The following is a 23,217-nucleotide window of genomic DNA, read 5'->3' on the forward strand; positions in this document are numbered from 1 at the left end:
GCTTAGCCTGACCCCGGATGTGGTTCTGTTGTCATGACACAGCACAGGCGCTCAGGGCCCTGGTTACCCCCCGCCTTGGGGGGTCTGGGTGGGGTTTCCATGTTTCCTGCCAACAGTGCCTGTCTGTAGCCTTGGGAAAGTTGTGCGGCATTTTCACAACTCTGTGAGCAGGAGGGAATGCTCACGGATCCAGTGGCCGAGGGGGGTCTGGGTGCTGGGGAGTTTCCAGAGTTGGTGGTGGGGCTTCCTGATATTCCTCCCTTGTCATGAAAGGGAAGCATCAGACTGGGCTGACCCCAGTCTCAGAGAGGAGATGAGGCTCTGATCTGCCTGGCTGGGGTCTCCAACCGCAGCCTACTCAGAGACCTTCCTCCCTTCTTCCCGCCCTTCTCCCTCCCATCCACCCACCATCTACCATCCACCATCCACCCATTGTCCATTTGCCATCCATCCATCCCTCTATTCACCCACCATCCATTAATCCACCTTCCATCATCCATCCATCCACCTACCATGCAACACCCACCATCCATCACCACCATCCATCCACCCATGAACCATCCATCCACCTTCCATCATCCATCCACCATCCAACACCCATCCATCCTCCATCCACCATGCATCTACCACCCATTAATCATTTCATCACCCACTCACCATCCATCCATCCATCCATCCACTACCCACCATCCATTCCCTATCCATCCATCCATATCCCTCTCCCACCCCACTCTGACCCACTAAGGACCCCGTGAGTCCGACAGTAGTGTAATTGGCTGACACTCAGGTTCTCCTCCTCAGCTGAGACCTCTCAGGTCGATGGGTTTCAGAACATCAGCACCTTTTTCCTTGCCTCATCTTCTGAGCTGACACCTGACTGCTAGGGAAGCTTTCGAGTCAAGGCAGAAGGAAGTAGGCTCTGCCGTGAGCCTCTGGGATGCAAAGGCCTCAGGGTTGAACCTATAAGCAAGTCAGATTCTAACCCTCAAAGGCCCCCACTCGCTTGCCCTGGACAAGATTCTGTGGGAGTCAGACTTCCCTTTTAAATTCCGAGGGGGGAGCAAGGCATGGGCTGCACATCCCAGTCCAGGGTTCCAGTAGAGCTGGGCTGCCCTCTGGGAGGGAGGGGGCTCAGGCATCCATGCACACCAGCTCTGGGATAGGCAGCTTGGAGTTCTGGCCTTACCAGTGACCCTGAGGGGCCGGAATCTGGGGTCTCTTCTTTTCAAAATGAAATAAGGCTGCTGTGAGGGCCTTATTCTGTAAGGCTGGAACAGGGTCATGGATCTATCAAAGAATAGCTCCCTGGGGGGCTCAGCCAGGCCTGGCCCAGCCCCCCCCCCCACACTATGGTGCTTTGGCAGGGTGGGGGGCTGCAGAGGGTGACCCCCTCTGGCCCAGGAGGCCTCCGGAACTGCTGGGCTCAGCCAGCTGTGTTAGCCACACAAGCAGAGCAGGGCGCGATGGCCACCTGTCCTTCCTTCAGAGCCTCGAGGGCTGGCACAGCGCTCGGTGCCTGGAGCCCCACTCTGGGACCAGGTGAGCTGAGCTGTTGCAGCTGCCCCAAGGCGACAGCCATGTGGCTTCACGTGGCTGTGGAGGGAGGTTTTAGGGACCCTGTGTAACCGAACCTAAGTTCCACCTGCCTGATGGCCTGCAGAGACATCTAGAGTTGGCAACAAGAAAGGGTTTTATCCAAGAGGCATGGAGGGGGAGACAGGGTGGGGGGAAGGGGGGGCTGAGGGGGAAGCCGCGGGGGGTAAGCCTCACGGCTGCCTCCCCAAAGGGGGGGCGCCAGGGAAACATGACGGTGAAGAAGCTCTGGTTGACGAGTTGCTGCCGTGTGTGCGAGGCCCAGCAGTCATCAGTCCCACTAACACTTTGGTTCCCAGTCCCGCCCAGGCCTGGACCTGTGCCTGGGAAGGGCTCCTCGCCTCTGCCGAGAGGTGAGAGGTAGCCTGGCCAGAACCCCTGCAGCCTGGCCCGTGCCCTTGGGGGCCCTTCTTGGGCTGGTGGTGCTGCATACACTGCCAGAGGCCTGGGGCCCTCAGATACAGGCTTGGATCGAGCGACTTCATTCTGGAATGTCAGAGCGACACCACGCAGGGGCCCCGTCCAGAGCCATCCTGAGTGCCGAGGCCTGTCCTCTCTCCTCCCACCATACTTGGAAGCAGGTCTCTGCCTCCGTTGCCTTTAAACCTTGCAGTTCCTACTTTCATCTCTTGCTGGAGCCTTTTGTTCTGTGAAATTGCTCTTCACTTACGGGGGCTTTACTTGGACATTCTGACGTCTCCTCTCTGGCCTCTCCTGAGTCCCGCTCCGAGCAAGGAGCACCCGTTTGCCCTTTGAGTTCGTGTATGGTTTCCCCTCTTTTTTTTTGTGGTTCCTTGTGAGATTTCCTCCCCTTGCCTGTCTGAGTCTTTGGTGAGGGGGTTTACTTCTGCCATCAAACGCTCATTCCCGAGCTCGTCCCGGCTTCTTAGTGTCCCGTCATTGCTCAGATGCACTTTTGTCTCTGAGGGGTTTCTTAGTTTTGCTTAAAAACAGAAAACCACGGGTCACCACTGTCCATGAGCAGAGGGCACTTGCAGTCACAAACATTCCTTCCAGCCCTTCAGAGGCAACGCCCACCCTGCCAGGGGACCAGTTTTGACCGCCGTTCCTAGCAGCTCAATCTGTCTCTTTGACAGCTGACTTCTTTGGCTCAGAACGTTTCCGAGATTCTCCAACAATGTAGGTAACTGCAAGCATTCCATGACATGAACACACCAGAATGTTTTGTCTCTCTGTGGGTGAACATGTAGCTTGTTTCTGGTTTTGAATGAGATAGTTGAACATGAATTGGACAGTTTTCTTGTGCTGGGCCCCCCCCTTTTTTTTTGAAGATTCTATTTATTTATTTATTTGACACAGAGAGAGGGACAGCAAGAGAGGGAGGACAAGCAGGGGGAGCGGGCGAGGGAGAAGCAGTCTTCCCGAGGGGCAGGGAGCCCTATGTGGGACTTGATCCCAGGAGCCCGGGATCATGACCTGAGCCGAAGGCAGACGCTTAATGACTGAGCCACCCAGGAGCCTCTTGTGCTGGGCCTCTTGTGGGCACACACCCTCCAGTCCCTTGGAAACTCAGGTGATTGGAGGAGGAACGCCAGGGCCCAGGCCAATGTTCGCAAAAAAGAAACTGCTGACGTTTTACACAACAGTTTCACCATTTTGCACCTTCTACCAGCAATGGGAGTATTCTAGTGCACGCTCATTGTAGTAATTTGCATTTTTCTGACAACTGATGATGGCCATTTGAATGTCTTCTTCAGTGAAAGGCCTGTTTGATTCCTCTGTCCGTGAAAACACCGGGCTGGAGAACTTTGGGTCTGAGCCCCGTCTCAGACGTGGGCAGCATGGCCTCTCCTCGTTCTCCAGTTGTCTGATTTCCTTTTTTTTTTTTTTTTTAAAGATTTTATTTATTTATTTGACAGAGAGATCACAAGTAGTCAGAGAAGCAGGCAGAGAGAGACGGAGAAGCAGGCTCCCTGTTGAGCAGAGAGCCCGATGCGGGACTCGATCCCAGGACCTTGGGATCATGACCTGAGCCGAAGGCAGAGGCTTTAACTCACTGAGCCACCCAGCGCCCCTTAATGATACATCTTGATGAGAAGTTGCTGATTCTGAAGAGGTGCAATCTTTGTTCCTTTATCATTGATGGCTGGAGGCTTTTGTGGCCTGTTTTAGATGTCTCTGTCTACTCTCCGGTGAGAGATGCTCTCCTGTTTTCTAGAAGCTTTACAATTTTAGCTTTCACATGTGGGCCTATGAATCACAGTAAATGATTTTTTGCATGTGGTGTGAGGTCCACTTTCCCTCCAAACCTAACAAGTTGCTCCACTCCATTTACCTAAGAGAATCTCTCTCCTCAAACTGGGGGTTTCTTGCTCTTTCCTCCAGACTTTAGAGGTTTTATTTGGTTGACTGTGAGGTGATTCTGAGGCTTCTGTTTTTGGAAATCATTTTGAGTTTGTCCTTTGTTCTGTGAACGGAGCGGGACTGCTCTGTCACATGTTACGGTTGTCACCCGTCACTCTGATCTCTCGTGTCTTCTAGGGACACTTTTGGTCAAGTCAGTGTTTGTGAATGCTTATGTTCGGGTTTGTTTGAGAAGGATGGCAGACAGTTTCTTCCAGAGAGAGGTCTTTAGCTCATGCCAGTCCAGAAGCCCTAGAGGATTAGACCACTGTTCGTGGCCCAAGACCCAAGACCGAGTCACGGGGCCTGGCCCTCTTCTCCACCCTCTCTGCACAGGAGCCAGCCAGCCCCCCTTTTCCTGGGGTGGCGGAAGGGGTCCAGGTTCATACGGAGGTTCTCCCTTTAGACTCCCACCTTATACGAGCCCGTGGCCCTGAACCCAGAGTGCCTGGATGGCCATGTTCCTGGGTGGTCCATTCCACCTCGGTCACACCTTCGCAGGCAATCAGATTTCCACTGCTCCTCAGGAGAGGGGCTTTATCCACACTGCGGGGGCTCCCTTCAGTGAGTTAGAGCCCCCAACCCAAGCCTGCCATGCCTGGAGTCGGAAACCCCCTGGTTCTTTCCTGTCGAGCGCTTCTGCAGTTCAACATTTTCCCCCAAAGCTCCCCCACCACGTCCTTGAAGTCTGGCGTGTGGTACTTCTGCTACCATTCAATTAAAAGTATTTTCTAACTTCTAGTGTCATTTCCTCTTTGGTCCATGTGTATTTTTAAAGTTCCTGAATATACTTTAAAAAAAAAAATTTTATTTGAGAGTGAGCGAGCGAGTACACGAGCCGAGGGAGGGGGAGAGGGAGAAGCAGACTCCCTGCTGACCGAGGACACCCCCCCCTCCCCACCAGGATCATGACCTGAGCTGAAGGCTGGCACTTAATGGACTGAGCCCCCCAGGTGCCCTTAAACTTCCTGAATATACTTAGTTTTACTGTCTTTCTGTTACCGAGTCCCTGCTTGGCTGCAGTGAGGTTAAAGAACTTGATTCGTGTCAACTGACCTTGTTGCTGAGTTACTGGGATTTGCTTTGTGTCCTGGGCCAATCAGCTTTTAAAATATTCCGTATGTATTAAGAACATATTTTCCTCTAAAGGGCATGAAGAGGATCATGCTTGTTGGCTTAGTCCATCCATCTGTGTTCATCAGGGACCTGAGCTTCTGTGGTGAGAAGCTGGCACAGGGGCAGCAAATTAAACAGAAATGAGAGAGAAAGGAAGCAGAGAGAGTAAAAGCCAATGAAAGAAAGCTAGCAAACAACAGAGGGAAATCAGTGAAGCTGAAGCTGGTTCAGGGGGAAAAGGTTTAAAACTTGATGGAGCCTTAGCTAGACTGACTGGCGGGGGGAAGGGGAACAGGAGTTACCGAGACAGGGGACAAAAAGGGGGCATCACCACAGATCCAACAAACATTAAGAGAATAACTGCACCAATTGTTTTAACAACTCAGATGAGATTCCTTGATAGACACATAAAGACACAAGAAGTATTAGACAATCCAAACAGCCTTGTAACTAGTTTTAGAAACGGAGATGTTAATATAAAACTCTAGCACGAGGAAAGGTTTAGGCCTAGATGGCTCCCATGAGGGCCACTGCACATGAAGAAAGAAAGAAGGCCAAGTACACACACACCACAGCAGAACCTAGAAAGGGGGGCTCCTCGCTCCTCTCAGTCTGATGTGATACCAAACATGACAGAAGGCCTGTGATGAGAGCAAAAGGCACAGGCCAGTATCCCTCAGGGGGATACAAGCAAACATCCGTCAGCAAATCGGATCCGGCTGTGCCAAGGAAGGGCCATCATCATGGTCAGTGGGGTCCGTCCAGGAATACAGGTTATTTTAGCGTTCGAAAATCAGTGAGGTTCACCACAGTAACTCGGTCAAGAAGCCAACCTTTCTGATCATCTCAGTAGATGCATGAAAAGCACATGACAACTTTCAACTCTTGTTCATGAAAACTAGTAGGCTAGGAGTCCCCATGATCTATAAAAGCATTCATACAGCTCCACAGGCCATGCACCACTTAACCGGCAGGCTAAATGTGTCCTGTGAAGATCGGAAGAGAGGGGTGTCCCCTCTGCCCCAGCCACTCAACACTGGGCTGGACAAGCCGGTGAGTGTGCATGGAGAAGGCACGGTGCTCGAGGGAGAAGCGAGACTGCCGTCTGACAGACATGAGCGAGTGTACAGATATGCTGGGATCTGGGCCACAGGACAGAAGATCATCACAGGAAAACAACCACGTGAAGAAATGAAAACGTACTACTGCCAACAGCAGAAAACACCAAACGCCTAGGAATAAATCTTGTGGAAACATTCAGGGTCTATGTCCAGAGAGATGCGAGACAGGCTGAGTAAACGGGTATGGAACAGAGAGGCTCGTGAGACCTGATGCTAAGATGTCCATTCTCCCCAAAGTGATCAAAATTCAAAGTATCAAAATTCTAGTCATTTTTTAAAGAAATGCGAAGTTGATTCTAAGTATATGGAAACACAAAACGCCTGTAATGAATCTTTAAAAAGAGGAAAATGCGCCCAACTCAAAGCTCTAGTAGAAAGCTACTGTAACCAAGACCATGAGAGCCTGAGGTTGGACAGTCTAGAAACAGAGCCACACCCGCACGCACACTTGATCTCTGACAAAGGCACGGAACCAACAGAGGAAAACATCTGTGTGAAAAATGGTGCCAATGTTTCCAAATAAGTTAACAAGTGGTCATCGGTGGGCAACCAGGATTTACCGCACGATGTCCAGGCACCAGAACACCCTCCAGCGATGAGCGGAGTCCACTGCTGTACAAAGCACAGACACGGAGCGGAAAAGAACAGACGTGCCAACACGTCCTCCTGGTCCGGTCCCTCGTGTGGGAAATGCACAGACAGGTGAAAGCAAGCAGTGGTGAGCAAAGGCGGCAGCTGCCCGGCAGGTAGGCAGCTGGTTCCGGGGACCGCCGCCCAGGCATGCGGAGCTGTGAGCACACATGGAGCATGGCTCTGCGCACCTGTGCTCTGCGCGCGCTCCCTCCCCACCTCTCACCTCTCAGTCATCCCCTGCCCAGAGATGAGCAACTCCACAATCGGACCCGGAACGCGAAGTTAACGTCAATGACCACAGACTGAAGACGGAGGAATGCGTGCCATCCCATAGGTCAGTGGCAGGCGCAGGCCCTGGCCCTCTGTAAAACTAGTTGGGACCACACAGTGCGCTGGGGCGACCACGCTGTGGGACCATCTCCATCACTCCTGGGAGCCACACGTGTGTGTGTGTGCATGCGCGCATGTGTGTGCGTGTGCACTGGCGCACACAGGACCCTTCAGCACAGCCCTCCCAGCTGTGCTCTCACCCCAAACCGCAGACAACTCGACAACCTTGCACATTCCTACTATAGAACACTGTGTGGCCCTGAAGAGGGGACACGTGTCCACGAGACATTGTGGCCAAATAATAACAGAGTGGCTAGAAGCGGACGCCCCACCCCAACACACACACAGCCAGGCACTGTCATTTCAGGTCCGTCCAACAAGAAGATCTAATCTGGCTCCATCAGGAACGTGGGTCTGTGGGGGTCTGTCGACATGGCGTGAATGGTTCCGACAGACTGCAGGGCCGGAACCACACTTGTCCTTCTCAGTCCTGGAGGCTGGATGTGATCGCAGTGCGGGAAGAGCCTGTCTGGCACAGGCTGCCTCCTGGTTTGTGGACACTCACACCTGCAGGGAGGGCCTGGGAGCTCTCCGGGGCCTTGAGGACGCTGATCCTATCTGAGGGCTCCATCCCCATGATCTCATTACCCACAGGTCCCAGTGGTAACACATGGGAACTGGGTTCCAGTACCTGGACTTTGTGGGGACACAAGCTGAGCGGTCGGCTGCAGGAGGGGAATGTGGAGGTATCCTAGGACCTGGGTCATCTCTGTTGACCTAGGGGTGGGCTCCAGAACACTTTTTCAGGGGGAATGAGCCACAGGCATTTGGTGCCCTTTTATGAATCCATTTTACTTCACAGCAATCACTCAGAATCTCAGCGTGGCCACTGGCCCCCTGCCTGGGGGGCCACCCCCATATTTGCTGCCTCCAGGGGCAGAGACAATGACAAATTCCAGAGACCCAGCTGGTTCTCCGGCATGTCTGAAAGCCAAGGGCTCCCTCTAGTTGTCGGTTCCTGAGATGGTAAATGGAGTCAAGTGTCCCGTCCTATTGGTCTCCCTGTCCTGGGCCCGACCTCCTCCCAGGCCCTGCACCCCACACAGGGGCACTCGGAGAACAGGAGTGTGTGCCCCAGAGCTCAGAGCCCCCAGGAAGCTCTGCAGCCCTTCTCTGGTCCTGGGCCACCTCCCGAGCAGCCCATCACCCTGCCCTGCTCATCAGGCCTGGCCGTAAGGGACACAACAGCCAGGCTGGTCTGTGGCAGGCATGATGTGGAGGCCTAGGGTGAGGCTCTGGTGCTGGAGAGGACAGCAGCAAGGCCTGCCCTGTGCCCAGTGGCCCACAGAGGAGGGACCACCTCCCTGCTTGGTCTCACTGCATCCCGACACATGGGGTCCTAGCACGGCCCCCGTGGACTTGATTCTTCTTAGAATAACAGCTCATGGGATAGCTGTGTCTGGGGGATCCCAGTACCTGAGCCTGGGACGGGGTCAATGCCGAGTGCAGTGCTGGGATCAAGCCTCTTCCAGGTTCAGACCTGGGAACTGTATCAGACCGCCACATGGACTGCCTGCAGTGAAGTCAGGGGAGGGTCCCCATGGAGCTGTCCCACTTCAGTGAGACCATCAGCCACCTTCATTGGACACGGGAGACCCCCGGGCCTGATCTCAGAGGTGGGAGGGAGATGTCAGCAGGGTCGGTATGAGCACCCAGCAGGTCTGGGCCAGAAGTCACCCCTCTCTTCGAAATTCAATCCACCCTGCTCTCGGGGGCCAAACCAGGGGGACTGTGGCCCTGGGAGGCCCTTGGCCCCACCCATGTCACACTCACACAGCAAAGACGTGGGAGGGGGGTGGAAGAGGAGCAAGATGCAGATGCAGAGAGACCACCGAGGGACAGGTCACATCACAGACAACTGACACCACATGTTTTTAAAGACACGGTACTCGCAGTGACAGATTCACACGAGTCTGATACATGGCTCATCGGGCACCCAGGGGATCGGAAGCAGTCCTTCCGTGTGAGGGATGCCCGGCCGGGCCCCACACGCCACGTCCAAGGTCCTGTCTTGTGTGCAGCGCCACCCCAGGTCCCTGGGCCATGCTCAGGCAGATGCCCGGCGCCCCACTTCTTCCCGCCGGTGCCTCCTGCGGCCTTCAGAGTTCGTTGTGGCGAGCTCTGGAGATGCGGCCTGACAGATCCTGTAAATGTTTCTTCACCTGAAAACAACAGCCCAGCATCAGCCCAGCGGCCACCTGCCCAACATCACTAGACGCGCGGTCTTAGAAGGGACCTGAGCACCTCGCTTTTCTTGATCGGCAAGTCTGCTGTCTGGAAACAGGAAATCAACCATGAAAGCAGCTTCTCGCAACTAGACCACCACTACCCGCTAAAAACACTGCACGGGGCAGGTGACACGGACAGAGAGGAGAGACGTTTTCCGCCCCAGCCCCTCACAGAGGCAGAGAACAGAGAAGTCACCTGGCTGGGCCCCTCCAGGAACCACCCAGCGCCCCAGCCCCATGGAGCCCAGAGTCCCATACATGTGCGTTTCCGCCATGGTAATGAGGCAGAGACCACCCTGTGCCCGCCCTGCCCATCACAGCCAGACTCCCCACTGCAGGTTCCTGCACTCTGGAGCCAACCTCCCACGGGGGATGCTTGCCTCCTCCCTGACAGGCAGCCAGGTGGGCCCGGACCCCGTGCCCCTCCCCTGGGTCACGACCACCTTGGCTCACTTTAAAGTTTCACATGTTTGGATGACTGGTCCATCCCTGTAGCTCCAGAGTGAGATGCACGAGAGGATCCCTCCTCCCTTGCTCTCTCTAGAGATGACCCATCTCATCTGCTTCCAGATTGTACTGTGCGTCCTTCAGCCCCTCCAAGCGTCCACGCTGCCCTGCTGCTTCTTTCTCCCATGGGGGCCAGCCCCGTTTCTATGCCTGGATGGGCACCTGCTTTGTGGGTCACCGCGAACAGCCTGACCAGCCCTGGAGTGACTCCATCCTGCTTGGGCCACCTGCTGCTGCCCTGGGATGGTCCCCATTCCCACAAGAGGAAACACAGCCTGTACACACACCTCACAGGATTCTCAGGGGACTGTCCTCCCGGGTGCACACAGGTATGCCAAAGCCACTGCCTCACACGCACACCCTGTGCAGGGTCACCAGGCCAAGGGAACAAGCCAGGGACACTGGTGTCCCACAGCTCTACATGACCACCTGCCACCAGCAGGGGAGGGATCAGCACACATGCGAGGCCAAGGGACACCCCAAGGCGCACACACCTTGTAGCCCAGCTCCTTGGTCTTCTCCTCCAGCATGGCGTATTTCTCCTTGTTCCGGCTCACATGCTCTGGGTCCCCGAAGCTCTCCACGTGTTTCAGTTTCTGGTGAGAGATTTCCAGCTGCTTCTGATAGTGGTTGTGCTTCTCGATTTTGGCTTCAAAGTGCTTAAGCTCCTCCTAGAATGTTTAAACAGATGAATGTCCCCCCAATGGACTCTTCGTGCTGCTCTGGGGTCCCCAGCCGACCTCCCCACCCCCTCAGGACCCGGGCGGCCACGGCACACCTGGGGCTGGGTGCCAGGGCTCAGTGTGGGAAGCCGGGCGCTGCCTCCTCTGAGGGCGCACACCCCGAGCCCCTCAATGTGTCCCCTGCCTGGGACAGCTCCAGGTGCCGTCCTGCTGCTCCCTGACAAGGCAGCAGTGCACATGGACACAAAGAGAGCACCCCAACCCACCAGAGATGCTATCACAAGTGGATAGCCTTCATGGGCCCCCCGCCCACGTTTGGCACCCGGACCTGCCGCTGCCCCTTGGTGAACCTGATCCCCTCTCGCCCTGAGCCCACATCCAGCCTGACACTGGACTGGGACTTCAGCCACAACCACACTGCTCTGTCCTCTCCGCTGTCCCCATGGCCTTGTGTCCCACCAGCTGCAGCCACCACCTCACGGCGGCTCTGTGACATGGCCCTTCCTGCCCCACCTCACCCCAGCCACCTGATCCATGCTCTTGGGTTGGTCTCACTGGCCGGCCCCCAACAGCCCGGTCTTGGCTGAGCAGTGACCTCGTCCAGACTGCCAGTGGGCCTAAGTGGGCTGCCTGGGGACCACAAGGGCTGACAACATGCTTCCCCGTGAACTGGGCTGAGCTCCCGGCGGAGGCTGACACAGGGACCTCTGCTGGACAGTCACCGATGTCCCTGCTGTGTCTCCTTAGTATCCTGCCTCTCCTGCCTGCCAGTGATCCCTCAGAGGCCCCTGTCCCCACCACTACACAGCTATCCCCTTTCCTACGCTCTCTCCCTGCCCCTGTGACCGTGGGCCCCATGGTATGCGCGCTCAGCAGTGGCCTCCAGGACCCACATGGCAGAATGACCTCTCCCTCCACAGGCCCCAGCTGGAACCTCCATGCCAGGCTCCCCCAGCCAAGAGGGGCCTCTCGCCCACACCCTTCTGACCTGACCCACTGGCCTGCAGTGGCCTGGTTACAGCACAACCCCCAGGAGGCAACACTCCAGCAACTCAAAGGCCTTTCCCTCCAGGGCCGCTACAGAACCCCACGCAGGCTCTGTTCTCGACCTGCGTGCTTCTACCCCAGCTGTCCATCCTCACACCCAGCACATCGAAGCTGAGCAGACGGCCCCGGGGCCAGACCCTCCATCCACCGGAGGCCAGCACTGTCCACAAAGATGTGGGCACGGCGGCGCCCCACAGCCGCCAACCAGCATGGCAGAGGGATGCAGAACATAAGGAAAAAGGCCCAGGAACACGCCGGTCTGCCACTCACACCACGGTTCAGAGTCTTTTCCACATTAGTACAAAGTGCGACAACAGGTGTTGCCAAACAACGCAAGGTGGCATCACCAGCACCTTCCTTACCCGGAAGGACTCCAGCTCCTTCTCAGTGAAGTTGGAGGACTTGGCCAGGTCCCACAGATCGATCACTCGGGGCTCCTCAAACTCTGGCAGAAAAGCAAAAGCAGTTCTGGTGATTGTGTGGCGGCTCCCGTGATGCCCAGGGGCCAATGATATCGTGAGTGTGAGCGTCTGGACACACATACACAGGGACATGCTGTGTGCTTGCATGTACATGTGTGGGTGTCCAGTGCCCTCTGGAAGCAAATGGAGGGCTGTTCTCACGCACGCTCAGTCTGTGGCTCCAGGCATCACTAGAACCTGGCCTTGGCGACACTCTCGTTGGCCTGCACCTTTGAGAGGGAGGGGCCCAGTGGCAGAGCCCCTCGCTGGGGGAGGGGTGCTGGGAACCAGGAGCTGTCAGGGTTCCTTGGGACCTCTGGGCCAGGACTGTGTCAATCTACCTACAGTTCCGGGTTGAGGTTTAAGCCACTGCCTGTCCTTCTGGCTCCAAAGTGAAGCAAAGCACATGGAAAGGACCCGTTGACGTTGGCCAGCACTCCTGAGCAGACGCCGTGACAGTGCCCACCTGGGCCACTCACCCCTCCTCCCTCCCCAGAGGAGACCGGGGAGCAGGCTGGTCAGAGCTGCCCCCCACCCCGCAGGCATGCCCCCAGGTGCTGCACCCCCTCCCTCCACTGACCCCTTCCTGCCTAGGGCCCTCAAGAGGCTCATAGAGAATGTTCTGGAAGGATGTGGCAGACCACGGGAGAGACAGGAGCTGGCTGAGTGTGGATCCTGGGAGGGGGTAGTTCGGGCAGAGAGGGGCAGGGGCAGCGGTCAGCCCCCACTCCAGGTCTCCTGACCTGCTGCGTCCCTAGCAGTAGAAGCACCTGCTGTGCTCCCGCTCTGCACGCTCAGGCTGGAGACCATGTGAGCGCGCAGGAAGCCTGAGAAGGGGGGCAGCCTTGCACAGTGTTCCCCAATACCTTCACAGGCCTTGGGTGGGAGCAGGGCAGATAGCGGCCCACCACGGGGGGCCCGGACCCCGTCACGGATGGCATGGGACACATGGCGATGATGCCTGAGTGCAGGGAGCATGCTGTGCACTCACCGGTCTCGGTGCTGTAGCCCTGGTGGCTGACTTTGCGCAGGCGGTCGTAGGCCTGGTTGATGCCCCGCAGCCGGTCCTTGAGCTCCGTGTGTTTGCTGTGCAGCATGTCTTCCTTGACGCGGCTCACGTCCAATGGGCTGATGACGTTTTCCTGGATTTCTGCATGAGACCGGCGCCGAGAGGGGCCGCCGTGAGCTGATGCTGGGGACCCCGCCTGGCGCAGCAGAAATGCCCTGGGCTGACCCCTGTGACCCTGTGCCCCCCCACCCAGCTTGCTGACGTCCCCGGGGTTGATACCACATGCCGGGGTGGCATCTGCGTCTGTGCGGGAAGGGCAGCCACGGCGACCCGTGATCCATGTCCCCGCGCCTGACCAGCATGCTCATGTCGTCGGAGGTGCCCCGATGAGCCCGATGGGGGAGTCCCACCCACAGACCAGGTGCACAGGGAGGGAGGCCGCCCCCCCCCCCCCCCCCGCCAGGGCCGCCTGCAGGAGGGAGGGGCGGGGACACCTTCAGTCCTGCTTAGCGTCTCCAGCAGGACGTTGTATTCGCGCACTTTCTCCTTGTGGTGTTGGAACTCCCGCCACAGCTTGGCCAGCTCCTCGCTGGAGAACTTCCCTGACGTCTTCGCCTGGGGGAAGTGAACACACTGGGAGCCAGCCCACGCTCTGGGGTGACCCCTCCAGGCCGCATGCCAGGACTCCACAGGGGTTGCTGCTGAGCTCTCCTCATACCGGGCAGGACCCTCGCTCCCCTATTCTTGTTTGATGACCCTTCAACTACAGGGCGAAGCAGGACCCATCACCAGGCTCCACAGAGAGGTGACAGACATCAAAGTGTGGGAGCTGCAGGATCCCCAAGGAGGTGGGGCGGGGCAGCGTCCCCTCCTGGGAGGGACCTCAGGCCAGTCTCCACGTGGTCATCCACCTGCCCTGCGGGGCTGTGTGGTGACTCACAAAGAACGCAGGTCTGGGGCTCAGCCCAGTGGCCACGGGGCCCCCTCCACAGTGGACCCGCCCTCCCTGCTGCAGCCTCTCCCCTTGGACCAAGGATGATGGGCTGGTGTGCAAATTCTGATTCTAATTCAGTGTGGTCCAGATAGAACCTGCACAGGAGCTGGGAGATTAAGGGCCGTGGAGTCGCAAGAGACTCGTTGTGGCCATATCAAGCCACTGCCTGCCCGCATCCACCTGGGCTTTGGACCCCACAGGAGCCCAGCCCCCATGCCCCGTGAGCACACCTTTCTGAACCAGAGAGCACATAGGCTCTGACTCCAAAACCAAGTGGACACCGTACAACACGTGGCCCATGGGCTGCCATAAGCCTTGCCGTTTACAGATCGTCCAGCCCATTCCAGTTCTTTGAAGCTCTGACAGCGCCCCGCCACACACAATTCCTTCTCCGAGTGGGCAAGCATCCTCCCGGCAAGGCAGGGCAGCCCCACAGGAGGGGCCCCAACCACAGAAAAGCAGCCTTGTGGTTCCAAGAAGAAAGCCCCACCCCTTGAGATCCCCCTGGAAACAGGCTCCTAAGCAGAAGCAGCCCCTAGCAGCCCCCTTAAGCCTCAACGCTAGGGTATAGGTCTTGGGGCCCAGAGGAAGCGCCTAGGGTACCTTGTGCCACAGCTTCTCCAGCCTGGGGTCCTCCAGGCTGTCCTCATCGGCGGGGTCACTGAGGGAGTTGCTGCTCACGGCCCGGGTGTCCTTTCTCCCATCCAGGCCGTACTTGGCCAGGATCACTAGGAGAGACACAGGAGGCATTACTCCAATCCTGGCCATGCCTGCCAGATCCCCCAGTCTGCACTGCACACACACGAACGGTCCCAGTGCGGGTGAGCAGGAAGGGCAGAGGGATAGCGAGGTCGTCGGGCTCGGCCTGGCCCCAGCCTTCCAAGTCTGCTGCCACATGGGACCCCTCCGAGGGCAAATCACACACGTCTCAGGGTGCGTTCACCAGCCTGGAAGGCTGAAGGTTCTAGATTCCAGCTGTTGGGGTTCAGCGTGAACTGGAGCCAGAAACAAACACTCCAGTGGAAGGGGTCCCACAAGCGCAAGCCTAGCTTTGCTGCTTTCGCTGAAGATGCTGGGCCCGGCGCGAGGGCAGCTGGCCCAGACAGCAGAGTAGATAGAGCACGACCCATCCTGAGACAGAGGATTCTCTGTCAAAACTGGCCCGGACACGGTGGACCCGACGAGGTTTGCTCCCCACGGGGCTGGTGCATAGCAGGGGCACAGCCCTGCTTACACCTGGGTCCTTCCTTTCCCGTCTCGGTCCTGGTCTGACCACCGCACTGCACTCTGTGGTCCCCTCAGAGTGGGGGCTCAGCCTTGTCAATGGTCCTGGGGTGGGGGGAGCTGAGGAGATGGGGAGGGCACGGGCCACATCCTGGAGACAGCCAGCTGCCCAGTGAGGGACGAATGCTCAAGAGGGTCTGCTGTGGCCCTCCAGCTTCCCAGTCTCCAGAGTCTTCTGCCACATGACCCTGGCACCCAGGAAGCAGAAAACAGATGGCTCCACTCGGAACCCGGACTCAGACATTGGGCTGGAAGGCAGGCCCGGGAGGACATGGGCTGGTGGCGGGAGTCCAGGGAGAGCATGCCCCAGGGAGGGAGACGGGAGCTGGATGACCTCTCTACACCCTTGTGCTCCTCTCGGTCTGGGGACTGGTTCTCTCCAGAAAGGAGGACATACCAAAGATTCCAGGTCCTTCCAGAGCCTTCTTTCCTCAGGGGTAACTCCAGGTCAGGCTCCTGTTCTGGCCATCTGGAGGAGCCCCCAAGCATTCTGGCTGGGAGCAATGATCCTGCATCTCCGTGCACTACCCCGTCCTGTTTGTCATGTGTCTCATCACATTCTAGAACGAGGCCGTATGAGCCAGCAGTAGACCTACATCTTCACCCAGAAGCAGGTCCACAACATGGCCTGAAAACCTTGGAGGTATCTCATGAGGTCTAACGGTGAGGGATGCAGGGTGGCTGGGGCGACGTCAGCAGCTGAGTCAGAGAACCCAGGGTTAACCCTGCTGTGCTCAATCATGGACAATCACTCACCCTCTCTCAGCATCCATCCTCTGTCTGGGCCTGGGGACAAGTGTCTCCCGGAGGCCTGTGTGGATGTACAGCATTTGGGCTCAGGATCACAGACAATGCTCACTCCACGTGGTGCCATGTCTGAGGAAGCCCTTGTCTGGCTCCGTGAGCATGCGGGATGGTGGCTCACCGGGATGGTGAGCATCCGGCCACACATGGGGCCTCCTAGCCATGGCTACTCCAGCCCTATCAGGGGGCTCTGCAGGGAGCTACAGCAGGCTTGGATGGATGAGGGTGTGCTCGCATCCCCAGGCAGGGGGTTGGCAGGCTGGGACGCCAGCAGGCAGGTAGGGGACGTAACTTCTGCCCTCTGCTCTTCGCTATAGGATGATGGCAAGGGCAGTCAGTGCGGGAGTGGCCCTGAGACACAGCTGACGCAGAGGGTACGGGGGTGCCTGGGCAGTGAGCTAGGGGTTCTGCTCTGCGCCTGGAGTGTGCCACAGGCGGGAGGTGGAGAAGGGGGCTTGAGAGGCCTCTCTGTCCTGAGGACGCATGTCTTTTGCATCCTGGGAGGTTGGGCAGACTAGTTGCTCTGTCTTGAATACCCACAGTAACAAGCAGCTCACTACTTCTCATCTCAACACATTCCACTCTGTTAGAAAGTTATTTCATTACAGATGATGTGAAATCTGCTTTCCCATGAATTTACAGACCCTGGGAACATCTCCACTGTCCCCTCCAGGGAACCACGGGCAGCGGGGTGGCCCCGGCCCCCCTTCTGGGCCAAGCAGCTGCAGGGCCCTGAGCGCTGTGTGTTACTGCACACAGGTACCCCTGTCCTGACTCGTCTCCGTTGGCCAAGGGCCTCCCCAAATGGCCTGGCCGCCATGGCCATGGCTGGTGGCTCCTCGGAAGTGAGCCATGGCACAGACAGCAGCCAGGCAGCCCTGCTTGACTCCTGCCACAAACCGTATTGTATCCACCGCGGGGCCACAGGGCTGAGCACGCATCCCCCCTTTCGCGCTGAATAGGGAAGAAAGCTACCGCTGAGGTTGCGCGTGAGCTTGGCCTGCTTCTCTCCATCTTCATCCAGGCCCTCAGCCTTCAGCTTCTTCCAGGCGAATTCGTCCCTTTCTTGCATCTTCAGATCCGCATGGAGCTCGGACAGCTTCACGGGGGAAAGCTGAAGCTAGGAATGAGAACAGACAATGCTGACAACCAGCCCCGAGACGAGTCAAGAGCATCACCTGGGAGATGGAGACCCCGACGGAGGGGTGACTAGAAGACGAGCAGGGGGACGCAGGGTCCTGGCAGGTCAAAACCCACACGTGTTCCCGGGAGAGCCCTTGGTGGCCTGCCCCGCTGCAAGGCTGTGGGGAGCCCGCTCTCGAGCCTCGCTGGAAGAGCTCCCCGGCCGGACATGGTCTAGAAATGCCACGTCCGCGAGGGGTTGCCCGCCAACAGTGGCCTGAGCCTGGCTGCCAGCTCCTCTCTGAGCCCACCTAAGGTCACAGGGCCTGCTCCTATACCGGGACCCCGGTGATACTCATGGGGCCCCAGGTATTGGGGTGTGAGGATGGAGGGATGTGAATGCTGAGCACGGGAGGATACCATCACCTTCTCCTTGTGTCATGTAAGTACAATAAAAAATAAACCACGATGATCAGAGGACAGTGGACTAAATTATGGCAAACTTCCACATTAAGAAAAGATCAGTCCGTGAACCTGCCTGACAGATGCCCCACCCACAAGGGACTGGCTAATGACACAATGACAAAAGGCTCTAAGTGCAGCACCCCCTCCCCCTCCACTGCCTTCAGGCCAGAAAGAGACCTGCACTTGTCTTAGGTGGCCTGAGGCTCTGGACGTAAGCCTGAGGCCCAGAGTGGCCAAGAGACTGGGCCCTGCTCCTGCCTTTCCTCCTGACTGCTGTCAGCTCAGCCCAGACCAACAGGAGTGCTTCAAGCTGGTCCCTCAGACCAGAACATTCCACCAGTCTTCATGTGGCTGGACCTGCCGGCGCTCCCTGGGCACCCAGAGATACCATGGCGGGCTGCTGGACAAGCTACAAGACAGAGCAGCCCCCTGCCACCCACAGGGGCTGGGGAGACTGCGGCCAATGTGCTTTTTCAGCTACAAGGGTCATAGTGGTGACCCTGCCTAGCTCCGGCTAGGCCTCTCAGGAGATGCCCAGAAAATGTGGGCCCCGTCCTTCAACAGCTTGAAAACTAGCCAGGGAAAGTTCCTCAGGAGTAAAAAGATGGCACCAAATAAACAGCAGGGCCTAGGGCGGGAAACTCTCTTAAGGCTCTATAAGTTTCTTCAACCTTGCTCCATGGGCTGCTCCCTCCTTTGCTGGCTCTCTGGCTCTCCTGGGGCAGGTGTTTGTCTCATAGTGTTCCAGCTCCTACTCTCTCTCCCGAGCCCCAAACCCTTCCTTTCGAAGCCTCCTGCATGTCCCCACCCAGATGCCTTAGGCTCATCAAGGGGCACCCAGGCTGACACAGTCCCACCTATCCTCCCAGGCTGTGTCCTAGGCCCCACTGTTGCCTGGATGCCCCCCGTGGGCACTCTCAGGAAAACACCAGGATCTGGGGAGGCTGGAGCCACAGCCTCACCTGACCTGTGGGATCCCCGGGGCAGAAGAACTGGACAGTGGTTTGGGGCATGCGGATTTTCCAGGAAGGGCAGATAGGGCACTGGGTAGTGAGCAGCTGAAGGGCAGGCCCTCAGTCTGCCCAGAACACCAAGGCATCCAAGGGATCTCTCCTCTGTAAGCCTGGGGCCTGTCTGCACTGAGAGCCACAGCCAGGGCCATGGAGGGCCTGGCTCCCAGCTCTCCCCTCTCTGGTTAGTGAGATACTGCACTGGCTCCTGTGTCCCTCTTGGGGACTGAGTATTCTCTGCCTGCCAGCTAGGTCCACCATCGGGGGACAGATCTGAGGACCTCAGGGCAACGTTCCCACTCACCTCTTACTTTCTTAGCTGTCCACCTCCCCAGGGCCCTGGCAGGAGATCAATATGACAGCCAGTCAGGAGCCCTGGAGCTGCAGACTCGGTCCACTGTGTGACAATCTCAGGCCCTGTGAGTCGCTGCTTCTCACATCTGAAGCCCCTGGGGGTCTAGTTACCCAGGGCCTCTCTCAAACATCAGCCCTTTCGCTGAAATGCAGACACCGGTGGGCTCAGCACAGATGCCACCTGCAGTAGCAACACCCGGACACAGGGGCAGTCAGGTCCCATCGAGAATGAGGCAAAGACAGCTCCAGGCAAACACTGAGCACTCCCTCTCTGGACTCCTTCAATCTCTTCCAGTTAAACGTTAATGCCTCACAGGAAAAGGACTAGTCAGTAGAACTCAAATGCAGAGCAGAGTCTGTTCAATATTAAACAGTCAGATAAAGCATCAAGAATGAAGAGACAAGTAAACACACAGGAAGAAAGCCTCCCATCCAAAACAAGGGCCATGTTCACGGCCCATACGTGTCGATGGTTTCCCAGGTGGATACTTCCCGTCAAATTCACCAAGATGAACGTACTAACTATGTACAGTTTTTCATACGTCAATCGTATCTCAACAAAGTGATGAAACAGTCACTGGGAACCAGGCTCCACTCAATCCTCTGCCTCGGCCACTGCTCTGCACTCAGGCAGAGCAACTGTGCGCACAATTTCAGGAGGCTGGCCCCCAGGTGGACACTGGGGAGCTCCCTGGGAGACCATGAGGTCGAGGCCTCTACATGGGAGCAGTCTTACCTGTACGCGGCGAGGCAGCACCAAGGACAGAACAGGACAGGACCCCGACCTGCCCTTCCTAAGTCCTACCCGCAGCAAAGGAACGAGGCCCACAGAGAACAAGGGAAACACAGTCTCCCCTCCTCTTCCCGCCCTCCCACCTCCCAGGACAACACCTCAACACATTCTAATCACAAGGTCAGGAGAGGAACCCAACGGGAGCTTGGAGCTCAAAGAACTGTGTGTGTGAGTGCTGTGCACTGGCGCTCTGTGAGCCTGCTCAGGACATGTCCCCAGCCCTGTCCTGTGTCACCCACCGGAACACCAGAACACGAGGCAGGGCACAGGGGCCAGGGACCATCAGTGTGTGCACATGGGCGCCGCCCCCAGAGGCTCGGCTTCACTCAACTCCCAAAGCTCTGAGAACAGCCCTTGCTCCCCCCCCTGCTCAGCAGCCTTGCGACACTGACGATGTCACAATACCCACAGGACCAGGCAGAAGGAGCCCTGGTTCCTGTTCGGCCTACAGCTCTCCGAAGCACTTCTATCAAAGAGAAACCAGATAATGTCACAGAAAGTCAAGATACCAAGTGGAAGAACTCCACAGTACTTCCTGGGTCCCTGCTGGGGTCTCACAAGACCAGGAGTGAGTTTCAGAGCCTTCTCAAAGGACCCCCAATCCTGACCATAGCAACTGCATACCAAGGCAAGAATCACGGGGCCAGCCTGAGCTGTGACCCCCGAGTAGAGGAGACCCAAGCCCCTCGGGTCCCCAGAACAACGAGAAACAGGAAAGCACCAGACCCTGCAGAGCCCCAGGACTAAAGGAGACCCAGGCCCCATCGCCCTGCAGATCGAAGACGTCCGACCCCGCAGCATGTCTCTCGCCCCGCCCTGGGTCCGGGGACACAGAGGATGTCCGGCCCCCGCTGGCCCCCATGGCCCCAGGAGACAGGGGACACCCCGACCCCGGGGTCACAGGAGACAGAGGATGCCCCGGAGCCCCGCTACACGGACACAGGGGACATCCCCGGGCCCCACTGGCCCCGGGGTCACAGGACACCCGCCCCGCCCCCACCCCTCGCGGTCACAGGAGACGGGGACGCCCCGGCCCGTGGGGTCACGGGAGGCCCCGGCCGCCGCTCACCCGCTGGGCCTTCTCCCACAGCTGGTTGAGCTTCTCCATGCGAAACTCCCCGCCGGGGGAGTTCGGGGGCTCGCGCTTCGGCGGCAATTCGGGCTCATTCTTCTCCCGCGAGTATTTGCCGCCGTGGCCCGCCGCCGGCCAGGGCCCGAGCAGCAACAGCAGCACCAGGAGCAGCAGCAGCAGCACCAGGAGCTGCGGCTGCGGGAGCCCGCGGGGCCCCGCTCCTAGCCTCTGCGTCGCCATCTTTCTCCTCCGGCCACCGAGACCCCGCGCCTCAGGCCGAAGGGGCCCCGCCCCACCGCGCGTCGGCCCCGCCTCTCCGCGCGGCCTCCTGGGAGTTGTAGTCCCTCTCCGCGCGGGTCGCCCGAGCGAAGCCGCTGGGGGACTACGAGGCCCGCGAAGCCCTGCGGAGGCACGTGAGCGTTTCCAAGGCAACCACGCCGCGGCCTCGTGCGCGGAGTGAGCTGGGGCTGCCCTGTTTGGGATTGCGAGATTGAGTGAAGACTCCTCCCGGACTCCGGGATGGTCGGAGAGGTCCCCGTCCCCTCTGCTTCCCGGGAAGAGTAAACAGTTCCGGAACCCCGACGATCCTCAGATGGTTCCGGTGTGAGCGGCAGTGATGGGAGCTTTTCTTGTCCCTGTGGGTTGCGGGCATGTGGCCCCTGCTAGGCACTCCTTCCCTTGACAGGGGAAGACAAGCTGAGTGCCCGCGGTTCCAGGAGTCTGGGCCTTCTCACTCCCGCCCCGCGGAAGCTTTTCCCGGGGACTGGGGTGGGGACTGGGGGCTGCATCTTTACTGTGTCTTTGAACCATCTCCCTACACTTCCTCTCCACGTTCTGTTTCCGTATTAGAGATACATGTGCACCTGCCTCGTTCCCGCCCTGTTGAATTTTGGTAAATCAGCAAAGTTCAACCCAGGGGCCCAGTGTTGGGTGGGGTTGGGCATGCCCTGGAGCGAGCTGCAGATCGCTGCCCTCAGGGGGCTTGAGGTAGATGGTTTAGTGGGGTCACCGACTGGGGGCTTTGGGGCAGAAGAAGAGACGGGGTGAACGCACCTAGTAAGAGTGACCAGAAAGGCCTCGCAGGGTTGTGGGTTGTGCCGGGAAGGGAGGCCTTGGGATAGGAGGGACGTTGAGGACCAAGGATGGGGCTGGAGAGTACTTGGGCCTCTTGGGCGGAAGCAGTAGTTCCTTTAAACTTGTGCCCTGTGCTTAAAGTGCCTGGACTGGAGGAGGGCCTTACTCTCTTTCCTGCCTGACCCCAGGATCTTGAGAGCCCTTCTTTCATGTTTGTCTGGTTGTTTAGTCTTTTCAGGCAAAGGTTAACTTCAGTCTCTGTACTTCAGTGGCCTGGCTGTTAGTATTTAATGAAGTGGGAAACAAAGGCAAAAGAAAAAATTTCTTTACTACCTACAACCCACTGACAAGTCCTTGCAACAGGCAGAGTGACATTCCTGTAGGAGCTCAGCTGCCTTGATATTGATACTCTGCTGAGGGCAAAAGGTGACCTTAGCCTGACCCCCAGGATCCTGTTAATCTGCCTTAACATAAAAATTCCTTTGGAAACTTCGTTTATCTCTGTCTCCAATTGCACCGCCCACGCCCACCTGATACATATCCGAAGGGTCTCATGACAAAGATTTTATTAGATGGTAATAAGTGACCTTTTCTCAACAGCAGCTAGCCCCCTCAAGGTTCTGGAAACCTTGCTTCCAAAATTCCTTAGACACTTATACTATCCCTAATCCTCTCCCAATTTGAAAGTATATAATGGGCCTCCTAACCCCACTGTGGCTCTTCCTGCCCTAGGGTCCTGTCTCTTTGCTTTATTAAAACCACCTTTTTGCACCAAAGATGGCTCAAGAATTCCTTCTTGGCCATTGGCTTTGAACCCTAACATCTTTTTTTTTTGAACCCTAACATCTTTACTACATCATTTAATGCGCCTGTCCTGTTTGTTACCTAATAAGTGCATAAAGACCCCAAGAGGATAGATGTTTATTTTCTTCCCTGTTCAAAACTGACCAACAGGCAGTTGTCCTCTGGGTCGTGATATGGGGACTGGGCTGCCCCATCTTCAACACAGGACTTTCAAGATCACTTCCCACTGGCACAAGGGAGAGAGTGTTGAGGATCTCACAGGGGAGGTGGTTAGAGAGCCAGGCCTATC

At 57.4% G+C, this 23,217-nt stretch overlaps 1 protein-coding gene across 1 annotated transcript; it reads right to left on the reverse strand.

Annotated features, from left to right (window-relative positions):
• Positions 1-9,065: 9,065 nt before the first annotated feature.
• LRPAP1 (LDL receptor related protein associated protein 1) lies at positions 9,066-21,362 on the reverse strand. The gene is made up of 8 exons (XM_080797740.1): positions 21,048-21,362; positions 17,210-17,354; positions 14,750-14,874; positions 13,647-13,767; positions 13,135-13,293; positions 12,045-12,127; positions 10,447-10,623; positions 9,066-9,379 (listed from the first exon to the last, which is right to left on the reverse strand). The coding sequence occupies exons 1-8, from the start codon at positions 21,288-21,290 to the stop codon at positions 9,317-9,319; spliced, it is 1,116 nt and encodes a 371-aa protein (XP_080653866.1). The 5' UTR covers positions 21,291-21,362; the 3' UTR covers positions 9,066-9,316.
• Between the last annotated feature and the right edge of the window lie 1,855 nt (positions 21,363-23,217).

This window comes from Martes martes (assembly GCF_963455335.1).
Source record: "Martes martes genome assembly, chromosome: 2".
Classification (NCBI taxonomy): Eukaryota; Metazoa; Chordata; class Mammalia; order Carnivora; family Mustelidae; genus Martes; species Martes martes.